The following is a 21,850-nucleotide window of genomic DNA, read 5'->3' as shown; positions in this document are numbered from 1 at the left end:
AGAGTTTGACCTGATAGGTGAGGTCTCCAATTTCTGTTTCTAATTGAGAAATTTTAATTAGGACTGGTCTTAACTGATGATATGACAACTTTTCTTCTCAAAAAGGAACTTGGAAGTTATAAGAGTATGAGGTGGTACTCAGTCTTGGGTGAAGTGATTAATCAATGGCAGACAGGATGAAAGAAGTTAGTATAGCAGCTGCTGGTATCTGAACTGTGTGCCATGTACTGTTGAAAATTCCTCTCCCCTCTCCCCCAATATGTGTCCTGGCTTCTTTGAACATTTATAAGAAACCAAACCCAAAACTAACGGCTCATTGACCTCATGGATTTTAACTTCCAAAGGGTTGGGGCACTGCTTGAATAGTTGGAGAATGGAGGAAGGCCTTCATTGCCACGGTGATGAGAGCAGTATAAAAGTGTACATAGAAGGCAACAAGTGGTGATGAAGGCCTTTAGTCTGATCATGTTAATCAGACTGTCATTTTTTATTTTCAGGAGTGAAAAATAAGGTAGGGGGGAGGAATCTTCACTACAGAAAGATAGCAAACTGGATGATCTATTCATGTTTGATAAATGTCTCTAGCTTTTTTTTTGTAAGTAGATTACCTTAGGAAAAATCATCAAGCTAAAGACTGGAATTTAGATAATATTGCCATAGCTATAGTTGTCACAGATAGTCGCCAGAAAAATTGAAAGTGTAATAGTTTAGCAGCCATATATTTTTGTCACAGCTTTCTTAATGTCTTGTTTTAACCATGGGCTCTTTCCTTCCATCACAGCACAAAAAACTGTTCCCTTCACAGCACAGAAAAGCTCAGCTACATCAGTACTGCAGGAAAACCATGAGATTATGCCAAAGCTCATGAAGTTCATTCAGTCACTACACTTTGCTTTAATTCAGTCTCGTAAAGACACTACTGCAGACTTCAATACTGTTGTGGAAAAGCATATAAACGAATATTTGAAGCGAAGCATTAGTGGGTCTAGCAAATATAGGGAATTTGTATTATACCCGTATGAATCACGGCTGGATGACAGAAAATTTCTATATCCTGCTCCAAAAAACAAATCCCATATTGACAGCTGCTTGCGTAATTACATCTTTGGTGCTGAAGCCTATCAACTGTCTGTTTCTAAAGCAAAAGAATTAATGGAGGGAAATCAGAAAGTTCAGCAGTTCAGTCCTGTTTCAGATTATGAAGCCCCAGAAGAAGAAACTGACTTCGCAAATGCAAAAACTGGGAAAAGAAATGGTTCTAAATGTGATGGTGCTGCTGCCAAGCAAAAACCCCCTCATCCTGGGGACTATGATCCTGATAGACTCAAAGAGTTGATTAACTTAATTCAGTGCAAGAAAAAAAATGTAGGTGGAGAATCTGATACAGAAGACACTAGAAACAAAAGTGGACTGAAGCGAAGACTACACAGTCACTCTGAAAATCTGCGGAAGCACTTAAAAATGAGTGAATCTTCAGAAAATAATTGCCAGTATGAAGGTAAGATAAGTAATTAATCTAGAACTCACTTTTTAAATAGTAAAATTATTTTGAAAACTTGAAATGGAAGTGCTTTAGGCCTTTAGTGCTTAAGACCATTGGAATAACTTCATTGTTGCTTACTGCTGTTCGTTCGTTGATTCATAAATGATTAGTGTGGAAGATTCATAAATAAAGGGATGATTGTCATGGGACACCTTTTTATAAATATGTATGACCTTGCTTGTGCTCATGGCTGCTAGAGAAAGTAACTCCCATTGACTTCCACAGATACTGCTGCTGATCTGCAGCTCTAAAAATAAGACCAGTGACCTCTTAGAGAGCTTGCTTATAAAAGGATATATTTTGGAGGCTGCACACACTTTGTGCATTTAGGGTCTTTATACAGATTTTTGATATCCTAATATTTTTCTGTAGAATTTTAATACTTGTCTCTCCCTTTATGGTTCCAGTGTGGTGTAGTAGTCTCCCTGCATGTGGAGACAAACTGAAACAGTAGCTTGGAGAGACAAGCACTGCCTTCTTTCCTCTTGATGTTTAAAACACTGAAATTCAATATAACTGACACCAGCACTGTTAGCTATTTAATTTATCTTGGCAGAAGCTTAACTAATGGACTTATCCAGTGTTGCTGAATGTTGCATTCCTTGAAAGAATGTTAACCAGAAATAAGCTTGCAATTAATTATCACACTCATGGGTTCTGTTTTTATTGTTGTCCCAAATGAGCATAGGGCACTTTTCTCTGCACCTTTTACCACACTGGCACAAGATAATAGATCGCAGTTTTGCTAAAAAGGCTTTGATTCCTGGAGAGTGCTGCAATGTCTTATTTTCCCCCTTTTTTTTAAGCACCTCTTGGCCTGTTGCGTGCACATGTGCTTTCTACAGCAATTGAAGTTCCTGGTGTTGCCAGCAGTAGCTCACTCCCCCCCCCCCCCCCCCCTTTTCTCTCCACTCCTTGGAGAGGACAAAGATGGCATTACTTCCCTTCAGTCCCTGATCCGTGGATAGTCTACCTCCTGGCTTGCCATGGGAATCGTAAGGGTGTAAATCAGAAGCCACAGGAGTTGGACTCTTGCAGTGCTGCTAATGAGGTTTATGGAGCCTCTCCTTCTCTTTGAGATCAGTGTAAAATATAAGATTAGATCCAAATAGAGATGCAAATAAAACAAAATCCCACATCATCCTTTTTGGCTAAATCCTACAGTTTTGTTTTTTTTTTTTTTTTTTTTTGAAACTATCTCCTGCTTGGGTTGCATTTTCTATGCTTTTTATAGGCCAAAAAGTGAGGTTTTTGTTTTGAAAACCTTTTGATTTAAAAATAATTTAAACTAGGTTTTGTACAGGTTAGTTTTGAGCTCTAAAGACCAGAGAAGTTTGGTTATTGGTGCCAAACTCTGTGTAATCGGCATAGACATGCCTTAATTTATGAACTCAGAAAAAAACATTTTCTAATCTCTGCAATTGCAGCACTGGTAAAATAGCTAAAGTGTCAGATATTTGAAGTAGTTTAACATTTTTTGGTTTACTTCTTTATTTTAAAATAAATGAATAAATCAAAGTCAACTAACACCCATAATTTGGGGGTATGGGAACTGGGCAACGAACAAATGGAATAAGATTACTAATTCCTTGGTTTTTGCCTGTGTCAATAGGGACAGTAATTTTATATCATTAAATAAACTTGTAAAATTGTGCCTGGGCTAGTAAGTTGTTATGATGATCTACTCATCTTCTTTTAATGTAATAATGGGGTTAGGGAAGGAGAACTAATTTCCTTGCTTACTCTTTCACTCCCAGCAAATGAGCATTTTGCAAGGTTGCCATAAAATATATAGGATATGTAATGTTGCCAAGTTAATCTTAAGAGAACTGTAACTTCTTTATTTTCTGATGTTATTACAGTACTCTTATATAAGCAAATATTAATTTAATGCAAAATTTAATCCTTTTCTCTGTTGTGTAATATAAAATGGCATTGTGCAAAGTGGTCTGAAATGGGCTGATCAGATCTGGGAGTAGACTCACAGCCCTAGGATATTGCTGCCTCCTCTCTTCCCTTATTTGTCCAGATTTTCTCTGCATGTGAACTATGGGAATCTACTCTGGAGCCTGGGAGGATGGTGTAGAAAGATGACTTGGTATTGAATGACTTCTTTTTTTTCCCCCTCCCATTCCCTTTCCCTCTAAAGGAGGAAGAACCTCAGAATCGCCACAGTCTGTTTTCTCAATAATTACCGGTCTTGGGGGACGTGATACTGACTTGAGACAACAAGATGTGTCCGACCCTGCAGTTACAGACACGCATGGTCTCATTAAGTTGCTCTTAGAAACACTAGCTAGTGCAGGACACTTGGATTCATCATTGGCACGGTCTGTAAACCAAGCTTTAGGATTGGACACTGATGAAATAGAGGATTTGAGGCTAAAACATGAATATGAATCCATTCCAGCACAGGATAAGGAAGAACATGTGCTTCCTAATATTGCACAAGCTGAAAATGTAAACTTTAAGGATCCACATAGCCCAGTGATGTTGGAAACTGAAGCAACATGCTTAGCCTATCCTACTGATGTTGACCTAAGGCTTTCTGCTAGTGAAGTAGGCATTGACCACACACTGCGTTTAAAAGTAAGTATCTTCAGGGGAAAAATCCAGTATTGCTAGGTGCTGATTAAGTATACAATGTTTACAGTTGTGAGAATTTCTTTAATCATATAGTTCCTATAAAGTGTATGCAAGACTTCTGTTCTTAGGCATTTGTTTCTCCACATCTTGGAGCTTTAATATTTTCTCAGGAACCATACTGAAAAGTCAAGTTTTCTGTACCGACTTGTTTGTTTTGGATACGTGCTGTCAGCTATTAGGCCTATTCCTTTCCTTTCAAAAAATAACTAAAGAGAACCTTGAAGATGAGACATACCTCTAATCTCAATCTGTTCTGTCCTAGTTTTTCAACTTTCTTGTGGGGGAGTTCCAATAATATGTAGTATAATGGTTGCTGTTCCTTTGCTTAAGCAGGTAGCTGCCTGTTGCATTATAGACTGATGTCTTTTGGTATCTTTTTCAACCCACATAGGAACCTGCCATCACTAACAGTCCATCTTTCTACCTCTTGCAGGAATCGGACATTTTTATTCAGCCTCTTAGATGATTCATGGTGGTGTGGCTTCTCTGTGGACTATCAGGGGTTGTATTTTATGGGAGCAGGCATAGTAATGATTATATAATGGGCCCTGTGTGCCCCTCTTGCTTAGTCACTTATTTTCTCTCCAGAGAATGGAGAGATCCACTGCAGTCAACCCTCTATTACCATCCCCTTGGGAGGGCATTGGATCCTGCTGGGATGAGGCCTGCTACATTTGGAAGAACAGTAAGGAGAGGCTGGGAGCCCAAGTTCCTAGATCCAGCTGGGAAGGGTATTGTGCAGTCCTTAAATGCTGCCTTCCTTTGTGCCTTAGGATTTTGGATCTTTCTTCTCCCTGTTTACTCCTGCAGTCAGTTTTCTGTGGGCAGGCTAATGTGCTCCCCAGTCAGATGTGTCGAATTCTAGTGTCCACAGTTCAATAAGAAGGTTCATAAATGGAAGAGGGTTCAGAGAAGAGCCATGAGAATGATTAAAGGATTAGAAACCATGCCTTATAATGACAGACTCAAGGAGCTCAATCTATTTTAACAAACAGAACATGAAAGGTTGACTTAATTATAGTTTACAGTACCTACATGGGAATAAATATTTGATAATGGACTCTTCAGTCTAGCAGAGACAGGTATAACACTAGCCAATGGCTGGAAGTTAAAGTTGGACACATTCAAACTGAAAATAAGATGTCCCTGAAGTCTTATTTGCATCTCCATACGTGAGAAATTCAGGATCTGAGGCCAGATATATGCTATAAATTTACATCGGGGTAACTACATCAGGGGTGTTAGCAACACAATTATACCGACCAGACTCTGGTACAGACAGCATTGTGTCAGTGGGAGGACTTCTCCTGTCAACGTACTTGCCACCTCTCATGGAGGTGAATTAACTATGCTGATGGGAGAAGCTCTCCTGTTGGCATAGTGGCATCTTCTCTAAAATGCAGCAGCAGTGCTGCACCACTTCAAGGGTAGACCTTCCCTCAGACTCCTCATCTGTCTTAAATTCTGAGCCCTGGAAATGGCAGTCCACTGCCTATTCAGTTATTGCTAAAGCATGGGTTCTCAAACTGGGGGTTGGGACCCCTCAGGGAGTCATGAGGTTATTATATGGGGGGTTGCGAGCTGTCAGCCTCCACCCCAAATCCTGTTTTGCCTCCTGCATGTATAATAATGTGAAATACGTATATTTAAAAGGCTTGCCATGTGCAAGAGGTCACCAGTACAAACGTTTAAGAATCACTGTGCTAGAGGGATTCAAATATATATTAAGGAAGCATATATAGTGGATGGACTTCCGTGTCGTATTGGGATTAAGCATGCCATTTTTCAAAATGGTTCAGCGTTGACGTGACTCTGCCCCCCTTGAAGTCAGCGTGGGAAAAACTGCCATTGATTTTCAGTGGGGCAGTTAGGTCAGTACTAAGCTCTCGAAAATCTCACCCTAGAATTCCCTCCCAAAATATGAGCACCTGGGCCTACGGAGAATCTGAGCAGCCTGTAAGCAGCCAATACATACTTCCTTACACCATTATTGTACGAAAGTTGGAGTTTCCTTTCAGTACAGCTTGTGATTGTAGGATCCTGAGAGTTCCAGTCCAAGGATCTTCTAGTTAAGTTTCCCAGATAAATTCTCATCAGGTATCACCCAGCTTGTAGGTTATTGGAGCTCCCTGAGCAGAAAAAGGAATTTTGGTCCTAGTTGTAAATAACACTTATGTAAGTAGTTCTGACCATCTAGAATCTGTTGGCAATGGTGGTGTAGCTGTGTGCATCCCAGGATATAAGAGACATGTGGGTGAGGTAATATGTTCTACTAGACCAGCTTCAGTTGATAGAAGAGACGACAAGCTTTCTAGCTTCATAGAGCTCATCTTCAGGTCTGCAAAAGGAAACCAGAGTGTCAGTTAAATGCAAGGTGGGAAGCATTGTTAAGCATAAGGGGTTAAAGCTGTGCAAGAAACTACTTAAAATGAAGAGGGCAATTAACACCTCTGAAGCTGTAGGACAAAGGAAGGTTAATGGGTTACAAATTTCTATAATGAGCCCAAAAATAGTCTCTGGGTATGGCTACACTGGCACTTTACAGCGCTGCAACTTTCGCGCTCAGGGGTGTGAAAAAAACACCCCCCTGAGCGCTGCAAGATGCAGCGCTGTAAAGCCTCAGTGTAATCAGTGCGGCAGCGCTGGGAGCGCGGCTCCCGGTACTGCACACTACACCTGTAGAGGATGTGGTTCGCAGTGCTTTGAAATTTCAAGTGTAGCCATACCCTCTGTGGAGACCAGTTGCTAGTGTAGACATCTCCTCAAAATTATGAACGACACAACTTTTTTTGTCTTTCAGAGGTATTTACCCCCCTTTCTTACCTCCCCCTCCCCACCCTCCGAAAGACCAAAATTTTGCAGATGACAAACGCCAGAACAACATTTTGCACAGCTAACACTGCTCATTGGGGGTAGAGGTTTTTTATCGGCAGGAGAGCCGACAAACAGTGGCTACACGGCATGCCTTTTAGCGGCACAGCTGTAGCAACACAGCTGTCGCTAAAAGCAGCGTCGTGTAGACATACTTTTCATGTCTAGCAGAGTTATGAATTTAAGTTTGCAGGCTTGTCTTTTGAAGGTGGTGTTCAGATTTCTTTTGAGGATGCGTATTGATAGGTCAGATAGGGTGGGATAGCTTTGTGAAAAATGTTGGTCACAGGCAATAAGATTGTGTTTTTCTTTTTTAATCACTTTTCTGTGTAGGGCTTATTAAGAGTGAACTCCACACAACATGCCTTTCCAGATTAATTTGTCCTACACATATGCCTATCGCAACATGTGATGTATCTCATTCAGTACATCAAATGCTCCAATGACAACTGTGTTGGTGAGACCAGATAATCACTACACCCTCGAATGAATTCACCCAGTTTGTCCCAATCTGGAATCTAGCTAGGAATCCTACTGATTTCTATAAATTGGAGTTAAATTCTGAAAGTTCTCAACTGGTTGAGAGAGGGGTGTGTCTTCTGCTTTGGCTGTCAGCTGACTGAAGCTACCTCCTTAAGGAAAGAAAGAGAGCAATCCACTTATAAATGGTTCACAATGCTTGAAATGTTGGGGGGAGGTAGGAGAGACCATTTAGCAAATGTGCCTAAAATTGCATTCTGAATTACTATGGGAAAGACACTGTTTTTGTAACTTCAGAAGCTTTGCTGATGTTCTGTCCATCAAGGATAGAAATAGTTAATGGTGAAATATTTCTGCCTGTGTTCAGATTTGATTAACTTAAAGGCAAAAATTCCATTAGACTAGTGATCTTATCTACATTCCTACTGTTGTTGAGATGGCAAAGGTTAATATTTAAGGATTAAGTTAAGGATGCATCACAGTCTTGAGCTGAGGTGGTTTCTCTCTTTCGTTTTTAGGAACCAAGTACTGGAAGTATTAGTAGCTTTGATGACTACAGCCCGTGTCCTAGCACTCCTACTGAACATGCTTATCGCAGGCAACATTCTAGTTCAAATAATATAGGAGAGGTTGGAATACACTGGAAGTTGATTCCAATTACAGGTAAGACATACTACTAACTTTTATGCTGCCTTAAAATATAAAAATGGTAAAAGAATCAGTTTTCTAAAGGTCTCATCTTTCATAGATCCCACTCTTGGGTCACACTGTATGTAGCGTTTTGGTTTTCATATTTGATTATTACAGAAATAGGCTGAATTATAAGACCCCAGGGATCAGATTCTGCTGTGTTTATACTCGTGAAACATCCCATTCTCTTTACTGGGCATTCTTAGCTGTAACAGAGACCAGATTTTAACCTCTTGGATGTGATGAATAAACAGGAATAGCTTTGGCAATATACTGACATATAGTGTAGCTGTCTAGAATTGTGGTCTTCATATTCAGTTGTTTGCTTGAATTTTTATCTCACAAGATGCATCAGACCAAAAAAAGTTGCAGGTGTCACTTTGGTAATGATGGCACACTTTTTTAGTTACAAGATTAAACAGGCTGATACTACAGTGGGGTTCAACATAAAAATCACTTAAGGTTACAGTTGACCTTACTGGAAGAAGTGTCCCTTTTCACCAAATCAAGCTATCCTACTAGAGGTACTTCAAAGTCTTTTTTCATCTTTGACCATAAGAATGAAACTCATTTTTCTTAGAGAATCTTCTTTAAAGAACCTTCTCATCCTATCTCTTGATGACTGAGTCTACAGTATTAAGTCCCCGAGAAACTTAATGAGTGTTGGCTTGAGGAGTATGGATGGTAGGATAGAAGAGGTGAGAAGTCAAGAGCAATAAATGCATCTGAGGCTGGGCACTGAGTCTTTCTCCCCCACCCCCCTTTCCCTTGTGACTGGCCCAAATAGGATGTATTAACTGTCATACCCCACGAGTAAAAGCTATTGGTTTCTGCTCATCTTCTAAGAATCTGGAGTGGTGGCTGCAGGTGGAGCTGGACTGGATTTATCAAAGGGCGCTGAGACCATTTTTTAATACCCATCTTCTTGTTTTTTATTTCCACAAACTTCTTAAGATTTTCAATGAGATAGGATAGCTTGGATATCTGACCTTTTGCAGTTTAAGCCCCAAAGGACATCAATACCAATTCAGTGCTTTGCCGAATGGCGAAAAATTGAGACACTGTCAAGTGTTACAGTGGATTATGTGTATTCATTCTGGGATGGAAACAATTACTATGTGTGCTAACACCACATGGCTTGTGGAAGTAGCAATGGCAAGGAACATGATTAGGCAGCTCAAACTATAGTTTATCATAAATGCTGGATGTGGGAGTTCTTATGAGGATTTGTCAGTTGGCTGTTACACAGTGTACAGTCAACTATTAAGTTTCAATATTATGCCCAGTTTTTATCTGAACCATGAATTCTCTCTGAAGTATTCTTTTGGATAAAAAGAGAAGGAACATCTCTGATCACCAGAGATGAAGGAGGTGGTGTATTTAAATTAATAGACATCACCAGTGTTAAAAACTCTATAGGGTTAACTTTCAAGTTAACTCTCTTATGGAACTAATCAGTATAAAATACAATAACACAATTAGTTTGAGAAGTACTAGATAAGTATCTATGAGAAACTCTACAAATGCTAACTGCTGCTCTCCCTCAGGAGGGGCAGGAAGAGATCCAGAGGATCAACTGGAAAAACATGGAGATAACCAAACAGGTGAGAAGGATGGCTGCTTGTTTTTTTTTTTGTGTGTGGTTTTTTTTTTGCATATCCCACTACTTCCCAATTTTATAGTTTCTTCTGGTATTGAATTTTCATCAGGAAACTGGGGAGTGGAGCAGTAGTCTGCAATTCAGTTAATGGAACTGATTCACTGAAGTGACCCAAGAATGTTTAAGGAGAATTAGAACAGTCTTAAGATTTCAGGCTTTTCCGTCAGTTGTTTGATTCCATCAAACATACCTTCCTGAAAATGTAATAGTGTCAAAGAGCCTTTGAATTTCCTTGTAGGGATTTAAGATCCTTTTAAATATCATCATTTACAGTAAGCTTTTCTGCCTCTGTAATAGACTGCATCTGATGGTTTGTGGGTTTCTTTATTTTTGTGGTGGAGAGATGGTTGTGGAAGGAAAGCATAGGCCCCGGGGAAGGCAACTTCAGTTTTTCACTTTTTCTCAATTGTAAGAAGATAAATTGGTGGTTGATCTCTTGCTATCAGTTTATAAATAGTATGGAAAAATAGTAATTTGCAATTTTTATTTTATTTTACATTTTCAATCCTCCTGTTATGGTTGTGAGGAACGATAGAACTTTTTTTTAAAGTAGTAAATTCTTTTGCCTTTTGTTACATGATGCTTTCCAGTCCTTGTCACTGAAAAAAACTTACTATTGAGGGAAAACTTGCCTTTAGTTACTTAACTTATCTTGTGTTGCTGAGCACTGGGTAATCTTTCATGTCTCAATTACTACATAAGCCAAACTCCATGATAGGCTGGAAATAAACCTCGGTTTGTTTTAGCTATCAGCTTTCTTGCTTATGATCATTTGTCCTAACCAGAACCTAGTTTTATTCCTTAAATTAAAAGTTCATCTTGAATCAGAGGCTGGTCGCTGACTCCAGAAATTCAATCCAACTTGGTTCTTGCTTGCTTTTTTTCCCTGATGCCTTGTACAAGAAGGCGAATGGGATAGTAGATCTTAAAAATGATAGCTTTTAATGCTATTCATCTTGCACCCTAAGCGATTAAATATTCTGGAATTTTTTTCCTTTGGCATGCACTACTTGAACTGCTGATTTTTGAAATAAACTCATCGAAATATAATCTCTCTTCCTTTTGTCATTCTAGAATGACATCTTTCTATAGCATTGCAGGATCTTGCTGTGAATCAACAAGGATAGCTAGATCTTTTTAGAAAAAAAAAGCTGGTATTTTTCAGGCAGTCCTTTTTTTCTACAAACTAACTGGACAGACCAAAGTAAAGTAGGAAGTCAGATATTTGAACAGGAACAAATGCTTGATGTTGTTTGCTCAATATACCTGTTTGAGAATTTGTGCTCATGCCTACACACTTAGTTTCTCCTGAGTACTTGTGACCCAAGGGTGTAGATATGTGAAGGATGAGAGAGCTCATGAAAAGTAATGCCTCCTCCCTCCCCCCTTAAAGTGGCTGAAAATGCTTTCAGTTTAAAATTCTGACCCCAAAGCATGCCTTTGCATTGTAGTTTGCATTTCTGCTATAGCTGTTAACGAGCCTTTTCAAGCAATGAGGCTTTCTTTGTTGCATAAGGAATACTGTCAGGTTTTGGGTGGTAAATAGGATATTTCTCTTGTCAACAGACTTGAATAGAAAGTTATGCTCAGATAGCCTTATGTTGAAAGGCAGAATCTGCCCTGTGGGTTTTTTGTTTTGTTTTTTTAAATGCACTGAACTTTTCTTGCAAAATAACTAAATTGATCGTTCAGGTGTTTGTGATGTCTCAAATTAGTGTTAAATCTTGTATCTCATATCTCTTAATGATTCAGTTTCATATTTTGGATTTAGAAATTTAGCCGTGTTCTACATAGTGAAGCATGGGGGAGCCATATTAAAAACTTCTTCCCTAATAATCTGTATTTAAGGTTGTCATTGAATAGTAATATGTCCTCTTGGAAATTTTAAAAGTGGTAAAATTTATAGTATTGTTAATTTAGTGTGTTTTTAGGAGTATATGAAAAGATTATAGTACCATATATTTCTGGGTACAAAGATAAAATAGAAGTTTTGTGAAAGTGCCATTTTTGACAAGCAGCTTGACACAAATGAAATGCACAACAAAGAACATTGCCTGCATTTCACACTAGTGCAAAGTAGGTTTAAAATGCTATACAGGGAACGTGGCTGCAGTGCTGCTACATTCTGGTAATTTTTCACTGCTGGAAAAATCTTCAGGGGGAGATGGAGAAGGGAATATGTTTGTTTTTTTGTTTTTGTTTTTAAATGATTCTTAAAAATACCTGTGTAACGGTGACTTCTAGATTCAAATGCACTCTGCATACCTGTGTAAATAAATAAATAAAATAAAATATCCCAACGTCAAGCCCTGCAAAACACATCATTGGTTCTGAGTGTCAAGCTCTGTTCTCTTCTTTTTGCATAATCCTCAAAATAAAGATTCTGGAGGTCATTTTAGACCCTCTGTTATACCTAGGCAACCCAGTTGCCTTCAGTTGTAACTGCTTGGAACTTAATTTGAAAAGGGGAGTGGGTGAAGCCTGGCACAAAGGAATAGAATCTGTTCACTTCTGACTGGCTTTGCAGAGACAACAGGATTTTAAAATCCTAAAACAAATCTTATTTTTGTCACTAAATTAAATAGATATCCTGTTAAGCACACAAACAGGTGTGTTTGTGTTTTGATTGTTTTGTACTTACTAGTAAAAGTATAATTGCACTTTCAAGGTACATGAATTTTAAGATATTCTTACATAATTTTGGATACCATTTCTACTTCAGAGATGACATTCCTCTTCCCCATCCCCCAGCCAGATTTAGTGGTTTTACAAGTTTGCCCCCCCCCCCCCTTTTAATGATTTTTCTCTCTCATGGTGCTGTTAGAAAGATCCACACAAACCAAAGGGGAAACTGATAGTAATTTCAGTTTCCCCAGGTACTACTACACAAAGTGATGTCAAAAGCACAAAGTAAAAACCTTTGCAGATTTGGCAAAGAGGCAATGGATTGAATGTGCTTGGGGACGGAACTAACCATATCTAGAAATGATCTGTGTGAAGCTTGGAATAATACAGTGAAACTTTTCCATATCTGTTTAGTGTTATCTGGTCTGTAAATTGAGTGCTTCTGTTACTGCTGTTAATCTTGTATTTTATGAGCATTGAAAGAAACTTGCTTAACAGTAAGATTGTAGGGAGCCCTGAGATTATGTGGGAACCCCTAGTTGAACTCAGACTTTCATAATTGCATGCCAACAGTGCTTCAAAAATGGCTAACCATCCAACTCATCATTTTACATGCGCACAATTTAAACTCTACACCATAGTATGTGACTTCTACTCAAGCCTTGGCTACACTGGCGCTTTACAGTGCTGCAACTTTCTCGCTCAGGGGTGTGAAAAAACACACCCCTGAGCGTAGCAAGTTATAGTGCTGCAAAGCGCCAGTGTAAACAGTGCCCCAGCGCCGCGCTCCCAGTGCTGCAAGCTAATCCCCACGGGGAGGTGGAGTACCTGCAGTGCTGGGAGAGAGACCGCTGGCGGCGCGACCACACCCGCACTTCAAAGTGCTGACGCGGGAGCGCTTCTGTGGTAGCGCTTTGGAGTTTCGAGTGTAGCCAAGCCCTTAGAAGCTAGATAGGAAGAAAATGTCAGTGATTTAATTGGTCACCTACCCACTTCAGTCTGCTTAAATCTCTCAAAGGTTAGGTTATGTTGCTTCGCGTTGTGCAATAGTGGTTATCAGATATTGTTGGGCAAAATGACTGGCTTAGGAATGAAACTCATAAGCAAGAGTAATGAAAAATCCTAAAATATTCTGTTTTTCTCCCCGCCCTTCCACTCTTCTCCTCCTGCCCCCCACCCCCCAAAAAAAACACACAACCTAAGAAAGATTAAACTGAGTGCTTCTGTACTAGCACTTGGCATTAATGCTTCAAATGCAGAGTTAAGTTGTTAGGCAGAAGTTGATGCTGTTTTAAAATTATTACAAACTTCAAGTGTGTGTGTTTTGTTGACTTTTCAGAGATTAGATTTATAATAATTAACTCTTCCTGTATAGGTCTGAAATCACCAAAAGAACAACTTGTGTATTTACCACCAAAGGATGCCCTTCCTAATGACCCCCGGGTAATAAATAGACAAAGAAGTTCTGATTACCAGTTTCCATACTCTCCATTTTCAGACATACAAAAGGGGACAAAAGAAGATGGACTGTATACAAGTCACATGGAGAAAAATGAAGATCAGTGTGCACTAACAGATCACCCTCTTGCATCTAAGCACTCCAGAAGTGGAATAATAGAGTCTACGTTACTGGAAGAATACAATCTCTTTGTAAGAAAGGTTCAGGAGATTTTGCAGCAGAAGAATATTGCATATGTGAGTGGAATGTCCACTCCTGTCTTTTCAGCCCAAGAGAGGGTAATGAGACTTTCTAAATACATATGTTTACAGGCCTTAGATGTCTCTGTCCAAGAGTATATAGAGAGGCTGAGTGAAAAGCTGAATAATGTTGCTCTGTCATCTTCATGTAGTAGGCATACTCTACCTCTTAATTCTAGTCCCAATCCAGCAAGAGATGCTGTAACTGAGACTGAATTGAATCCTCTGCCAGAACAGGGTGTATCTGTTTCAAGTGACTTTGACAATGCACTGTTACCAGAACCACCGAGTAACAGTATTGTGGAGGAGCCAAACTGTAATGAGCACCATTCATCAACAAACTTAACCATAGTGAAAGAGGAAATGGACCATGTTAGTGCCACCACAGAGGTTTTACTGACATCTGATAAGAATACTTCCAGTGATGATCCACTGGAGCCACCAGAAAAGACTCAGAAATCGCCAGATAACTTAAACATTTCAACCCAACCAGCACTCTCGGATTTTATAAGCCAGTTAAAACCTGAAGTATTCAACAGCTTGGTCAAAATAATTAAAGATGTACAGAAAAACACTGTGAAATTTTACATTCATGAAGAGGAGGAAAGTACCCTCTGCAAAGAAATACAGGTAAATAAGTTTTTTTTTCCTTTTGGGTCCTATCTTTAACATAGAGCTAGGACGTCACACACTTCATAGCTTCTGTAGGCTGAGCAAATTGTATGCAGCAGGGGCTTCTTGCATTCCTTCATTTCCCTTTTTCCCCCACTCCAAGACAGCAGAAGCTCACTTTATGCCATGTTCCACTTTGATCTATAAACAGTTGCAGAAGTGCTCAAAGCTGTGGCTTTGTTAATCAGCTGGCAGCGGCTGTGTCCCCATTTTCCTCCTTCCTGTCTTTCAGTTATTCCCCAAAATCAACAGGATTCTGCTCATTCTCTGAAATAGTGATTTTCAAAAATTGCACTACATCCAAACAGAGAAATGCCATTAAGTTGAGTGTAAGGCCTGGAAAGCTTGTCCAAATATATTTCTACATTTTAAAAATGGTGTTAGTGGAGCCATTCAGTCTGGGGTAAATAAACCTGACTTGCAAACACATCAGTAAAGGTATAGGTGCATTTGAGCTTTGAAATTTGGTGTTTATTAACTCACGAAAAAGTAAGGCTCTCCTGTGGTATATCTGCACTCAATTTTTAAGACTTCCTCTTGTCTAGGCAAGGTATAAACCTCTTTCCAGCTGGACAGTGGGATTGGTTGTAGAAGAGCCCTTGTTTTGTTCTTTTTGAAAGTAGCACTGTAGGGCAGCTTCTGTGGGGCTTCAGGAATAAAAGAGAAACATGATCAAAAGCATGTTGTTCTCCGTTCTACTTGAAAATTTATTAACGGATGGTCAGAGAATGAAAAATTCTTATAATTTTTTGCTTCTTGAAATTCCAGATCATGTTGAGAAACTGCACTTCTGTGTTTTAATATTAAATATTGTGGAGTTTGAAAGCAAAATGTTTTTGGCTTTTAGTGAAAAGTGCAATTTTCAGCCGAGACGAAAGTGGTCAGCCACTTAGATGGAGTTCTGTAAAAATAATTACAGAAATAGCTTTACAAAATGAATCTAGTAGCTGTGTTTCTATACCTTTTTTAGCTAGTGCACTTGGGTATAGGTTTAAAAAAAAGAATGCGTAGGATTTTTTTATTTTAAAATGCCTGTGTGCTTGCTTGAATTGTAAAAACTCTACATGCTGAGCTTTTGAATTGCATTGGTTTAACTAGTTCTTTTTTTTCTTTGTGATGTAGGAATACCTTACAAAATTAGGTAATACAGAATGCCACCCAGAACAGTTCTTGAAAAGAAGAGCTACTTTAGACAAACTATTGATAATTATTCAAAATGAAGATATTGCCAGCCTCATCCATAAGGTACATTAAATACATTTAATAGTACTAGTTTAATTTCACTGTGAAATATAGAAAGTTGACTCAAAACTTAAGTCAGTCACTTGCATTTAAAATGTTTCATTGTAATGTGCATCTTGAGTAGAAGGGATTAAACTTGCTCTGATTTATCCAGTTTTGTAACTCTTGCACCACTACTTATGACCACAACTTTTTTCCTTTTAATGTATATTAGATAAAATGGAAGCACTCCTTATAATTTAATAGCCAAGGTGAGTTGAGTTTGCACCTAAAACCAGGGATTTAACAATTTTGTTGTAGTATTTGTTGAGTAATATTCATATCTTGGAAGTAAATTGGTTGGTTAGTCTAAGTTTAAAATTAAGAGATTAACGCCAAGCATTAAGGAATTTTGAAGCAATTTGCTCAGTTAAGATTATTCTGAACAAAAAGTCTTTAAAACTCACAGACATCTTGGGCCAGGGCAGCCCAGAGGATTCCAGGGGCCTGGGGTCTTTGGCAGTGGGGGGCCCCCGCTTCGGCGGTAATTCGGTGACAGGGGGCCCTTGCATTCCGGGACCCGCTGCTGAAATGCCCCGAAGACCCGCGGCGGGGACCCCCGCTGCTGAATTGCTGCCGAAGCGGGACCCGCTGCCAGAGTGCAGCTGGGTCTTTAGCGGTAATTCGGCTGCGGGGCTCCCCGCCATGGGTCTTCGGGCACTTTGGCTGCGGGTCCTGAAACGGAAGCCGCCCCCCCCTACCTGGGCTTTGTTCCTCTCTTACACGTCACAACTCTCGTGGGTCCCGGCCCCCACCCCCCCCCCCCCCTCCGAATTACTGCCAAAGACCTGGCTGCACTTCAGCAGCGGAAGGACCCCCCGCTGGCAAAGACCGGGAGTGGAAGAAGCTCTGGGCGCCCAGGCCCCACAAGAGTTTTCCGCCCCCCCCCGAGCGAGTGAAGGACCCCACTCCAGGGGGCCCGAAAAACTCTTGTGGGGGCCCCTGCGGGGCCTGGGGCAAATTGCCCCTCTTGCCTCCCCCTCTGGGCGGCCCTGTCTTGGGCACCATATAGATAAAGCTTTTAATTTTTTTTTAGCTTGTTTTCCATTATTTTTCAACAGTGACCGTTCCTCTTTCAGCAGGGACTAACTGCTGTTCTATAGAGAATTCCACATATAAACATGTCTTTCAAAATGGAACGAAGGTCAACTTACCTAATGTTAGAGGCCTTTCTCCAAAATGGCCACTTATCTCCTATTGTCAAGGAAACTGAGGCCACCCAGGGCACCCTTAACACAGGGATGCTGGCTTCACTTTAATTGGAAACAATGTCAGTCAATAGCTACATTGAAAAGGGCCACCTAACTGAGAGCAGCTGTGGCCTGTGTCCCATGTGGGGGGGAGGGAGATGGCAGCTATTTTGAAAGAGGCATTTATTCGGAGAGATTCATGAAGAATGTTATGCACCAGCCTCTGCTGACAGATAAGCTATAACAGAGGCTGAGACTAAATGTATACCTCATATCAGAAAAGACAATTAGAGGACAAAGAATGCCACCATGGCTAAACAGCAGAGTAATGAAGGCAGTTGGAGGCAAAAAAGCCATCATTTACAATGTGTAAGTCCTGTTTTAGTGAGGCTAATAGGAAGAAGCACAAACTCTGGCAAGTCAGGTGTAAAAGCATAATAACGTTTGCCAAGAGAGAATCCTAAGAAGCAACTTGATAAAGACACAGAAACTAACAGTAAGGAATGTAAGTACATCAGATGCAGGAAGCCTGCCAAATATGCTTTGGGACCACCTGCTGACCAAAAAAGGAGCAGTCAGGGAAGATAAGGCCATTGCAGAGAAGCTAAATGAATTCTTTGCTCAGTCTTCATTGCAGAGGGATGTGTGGGAGATAGCACTGATGTAGATATTTTTGGGAAACAGATTTGAAATACTGTCCCACACTGATGTCAGAAGGTAGCTAATGTAACACCAATTTTTGAAAAGGGCTCCAGAAATGATCCTGTACGTTACAGGGTGGTGTGCATTTACTTCGATACCATGCTAATAGGTTGAAACGACAATAAAGAACAGAATCATCAGACCTGTAGAGAAACAGCATGTTGGGGAAGAGTCAACACAGCTTTTATAAAAGGACGTTCTACCTCACCAATATATTTGAATTCTTTGTGTGTGTCAACAAGCATGTGGATAGTGGTGATCCAGTTGATAGAGTACTTGGATTTTCAGAAAGTTTGTAACAAGGTACCTCACCAAAGGCTCTTAAGGGAAACTGAGTAGTCATGGGAGAACAGTGAAGGTCCTCTCCTGGATCAGTAACTGGTTGAAAGATAGGAAACAAAAGATATAAATAAATGGGTCAGTTTTCATAATGGAGAGAGGTAAGCAGAGGGGTCCCCTAAGGATAACCTTTGCTGTTCAACATTTTCTAGATCTAGATCAATAGTGAATAAGGAGTGAACAATGAAGTGGCAGAGTTTGCAGATGATAAAGTTAGTCAAAATAGTTTTTAGTCAAAAGCTGACCACAAAGATTTACAGAGAGATCTTACAAACAGAGTGACTGGATAATGAAATGGCAGATGAAACTGAATGTTAATAAGTGCAAAGTTTATGCAATTTGGAAAAAGTAATACCCCCACCTATGTAATGATGGGGTCTAAATTAGCTGTTACCATTCAAGAAAAAAATCTTAGAGTAACTGAGGACAGTTCTCTGAAAACTTCAGCTCAATGCACAGCAGTGGTCAAAAAGACTAACACCATATTAGGAACTGTTAGAAAAGGGATGAGTAATACAACAACAAAAAATCATAATGGTACTGTATAAACACATGGTGTGCCCAAACCTTGAATACTGCATGCATTTCTGGTTGCCCTATCTCAAAGGCTATAGTGGAACTGGAAAAGGTTCAGAGAAGGGCAACCAAGATGATAGAGTATGGAGTGGTCTCCATAAGAGGATAGATTAAAAAGACTAGGAATGTTTGTTAAGCTACATCTATACTACTCACCGGATTGGCAGGTAGTGTCCAGTGTATTAGACACAGTAAATCAATCCGCTAATCAGTGCCCGTACTCCATCTCAGCAGGAGGAGATATGCAACTTCAGCTACAAAGTATTTTCGTTCAAACCCCAACTCTTCCCCCCCCCCCGCTAGTGTAGCCCAGGCTTTAGAAAAGAGGAGACTAAGGGGCAATATGATAGAAGTCTAAAAATAATAATTGGTGTGAAAAAAGTGAATAAGGAAGTGGTGTTTGTCCTTTCCTCCAATACAAAAACTAGGTCACCCTATGACATTACTAGGCAGTAGATTTAATGCAAACAAGAGGAAATACTTTTCACACAATGCAGTGTCAGCCTGTGGAACTCACTGCCGTGGGATGTTGTGATGGCCAAAAGTATAACCAAGTTCAAAAAAGAATTATATAAATTCATGGAGTTTAGGTCCATTGATGGCTATTAGCCATGATGGTTGGGGATGCAACCTGACTGCCTGAAGCTGGCAGGGAAGACAGGTGTGGCTCACTCTAAAATTGCCCTGTTTTGGACACTCCCCCTGAAGCTCTGGTATTGGTCACTGTTGGAAACCGGATACTGACCTAGATGGACTGTTGATGTGACCCAGTGTGGCCGCTCTTATGTTTTATTATGGAAAAATTACCATTAATCCTACATTTTTTCTGTTACAGACTACCTATTGCATTATATTTATTCAACAAAAAGATTAGGAAAGAGAAGCTGAGGGCATGTAGGGGAAGGAGGAGAAAAATGTGTGCATGCAGGGGAGGGAGATGCAAGAGGTAGGGGGACTTTTGGAGCACAGGAAGGAGAAAGAGTGGGGTAGTACAGTCTTCCTGCTTTGGGCACTGTCAGAATGACAGTTGCCAGAACATACCAGCAAATCTGGCAGGGATGATGAAATAGAACTTTTAGTGATTTAAGTTTGATGCTTCATACCATGTGATATTTCTAACTTAAGATAACATTCTCTTTTGGTTTCTTGACTTTTTTTTGTTCTTGTATGAATATTTTAATTTTTAAGGAGTTCTTTGACAAAACTGTTAAAATGGGGTTAAGGTTGAGAGTGTGTATTAGTAACTTAGCTGAAACATCCTTGTGTTTTACCCTATCCCAGAAAAAAGCATTATAAAGGCAAGATATTCCAAGTTAGGTTAAATGCAAAAGAAATCCAAAATGTTAAGATAAGGAAATACAAAGGTAAGACACATCCTCACTGTATTTGCACAGTGAGGGGGCAGAAGAGAAATGTAATGTATTTTTTGTAATTTCTTCTGATCTGGGAACACAAATGCTTTACTCACCTGTCCTGGTATCACTACAGGGCAGAAGTAAGGTTGTTTGGAAGTCCATCAATCTTAGTTCCATTTTAATGTAATTTCTGTTTGGAAATATAGATGTAATAGTACCTTTTGGTCTTTGGTCCTGGACATGCTGTGAACAGACTGCAAACTTCCCCATACAGCTTTGTCCATGGCCATCATTCTTAATATGTATTCAACTCCAAGGAGTTTTCATTAATACTACTCCGTGTATTTTCATGATGCGCTACGGAAGAGTAAAGGGAACTTTGTCTGTTCACTATGTGCATTTGGAAATTATGTTGATGGCTATGTGTAACAACTTAATTGGGACGGGGCAGCAATGAGAGGTATTTTGTGGCATATTCATCTTTTTGTATTGTCATCACTTCCAACCCGCTCACCTTCATTCTGCCTACATTTCTGTAATAACTTAATTGTGGGATCAAGTCCCACAGAAGTAACTACACTAGTCACTTCTGGAAAAGTTTGTCTGAGAACCCAAAAGCTAGCATTGTGATAGGGGTGGAAAATTTGTAATCCTTGGTTTTCTTTTCTTAGGCGTTTCATATCAACCACTCTTCCCTTGTCTGCTTGCATCATACTTGTACACCTCTAATTCTAACCATATATTTCTCTTTTTAAACAGATACCTGGTTTAGTAACTCTGAAGAGGCTTTCATGTGTCAGCTTTGCTGGTGTTGATAGCTTGGATGATGTGAAAAACCACACATATAATGAACTGTTTGTGTCTGGTGGTTTTGTTGTGTCTGATGAATCTGTTCTTAATCCAGAGTCTGTCACAGTTGGTAAGAATTTTTGTTAAAAATCATGAATTTTTAGTACAGAGAAAGCACTTAAGAATTAAATCCTCCATTTAAGTACAGAAGAGAGGCAATGAAAACTTCTTGCAGTCATATGTATCAAGTTTGTTGTAATGGACCACCTCGAAGAGGTTAAATAATTTCATTCTCATATGCACTTTATTATTTGTCTTTCTGGAGATAGCTGTCTATAACCAACTGGATTGGGGCCACCAATTAAAATTTCATAGGCTGCTGAGGTAGAAGTCAGTCTAGTCTCTCAGCCTGTGTCAGTCTGAATAGCTGCCTCGACATTAAAAGCTTTTTGTATGATGCTACCAAACCATTAATATTCCAGTCCTCAAAGAATTATACACAGCTTTTTATAACTGTAGCCTTTATTTAAGACAGCATAGTTTTCTCCATTCTCTCTCCCCCTCACACCAAACCATTAATATTCCAGTCCTCAAAGAATTATACACAGCTTTTTATAACTGTAGCCTTTATTTAAGACAGCATGGTTTTCTCCATTCTCTCTCCCCATCCCCCTTCCTTCCTTCCTTCCTTTCTTTCTTTCTCTTTTGCTCCTGGAAGAAAATTTCTTAGTGC

The 21,850-nt window shown here is 39.7% G+C and overlaps 2 protein-coding genes across 12 annotated transcripts in view; one reads left to right on the top strand and one right to left on the bottom strand.

Annotated features, from left to right (window-relative positions):
- The window catches only part of TASOR (transcription activation suppressor), a 58,286-nt gene that overhangs the window by 33,485 nt on the left and 2,951 nt on the right, over positions 1–21,850 (top strand). For 3 of the 11 annotated variants that reach the window (XM_075073071.1, XM_032798814.1, XM_032798820.2), the window contains exons 14-20: positions 782–1,498; positions 3,693–4,132; positions 8,059–8,203; positions 9,778–9,834; positions 13,891–14,843; positions 16,008–16,130; positions 21,088–21,247. In XM_075073071.1, coding sequence (XP_074929172.1) covers positions 782–1,498; positions 3,693–4,132; positions 8,059–8,203; positions 9,778–9,834; positions 13,891–14,843; positions 16,008–16,130; positions 21,088–21,247 — 2,595 coding nt within the window. The remainder of the gene's footprint in view (positions 1–781; positions 1,499–3,692; positions 4,133–8,058; positions 8,204–9,777; positions 9,835–13,890; positions 14,844–16,007; positions 16,131–21,087; positions 21,248–21,850) is intronic. The other 8 variants (XM_075073074.1, XM_032798819.1, XM_032798822.2 and 5 more) reach the window with 3 other exon arrangements.
- CCDC66 (coiled-coil domain containing 66) overlaps positions 3,654–21,850 on the bottom strand; it is a 74,228-nt gene continuing 56,031 nt past the window's right edge. The window contains exon 20 of the mRNA XM_032798824.2: positions 3,654–6,527. The gene's annotated coding sequence lies outside the window, so the exon portion shown is untranslated. The remainder of the gene's footprint in view (positions 6,528–21,850) is intronic.

The sequence above is a fragment of the Chelonoidis abingdonii genome, chromosome 17, assembly GCF_003597395.2.
Source record: "Chelonoidis abingdonii isolate Lonesome George chromosome 17, CheloAbing_2.0, whole genome shotgun sequence".
NCBI lineage: Eukaryota > Metazoa > Chordata > Testudines > Testudinidae > Chelonoidis > Chelonoidis abingdonii.
The sequence above is the reverse complement of the archived record's forward strand: the minus strand, read 5'-3'. Positions and strand labels throughout refer to the sequence as shown.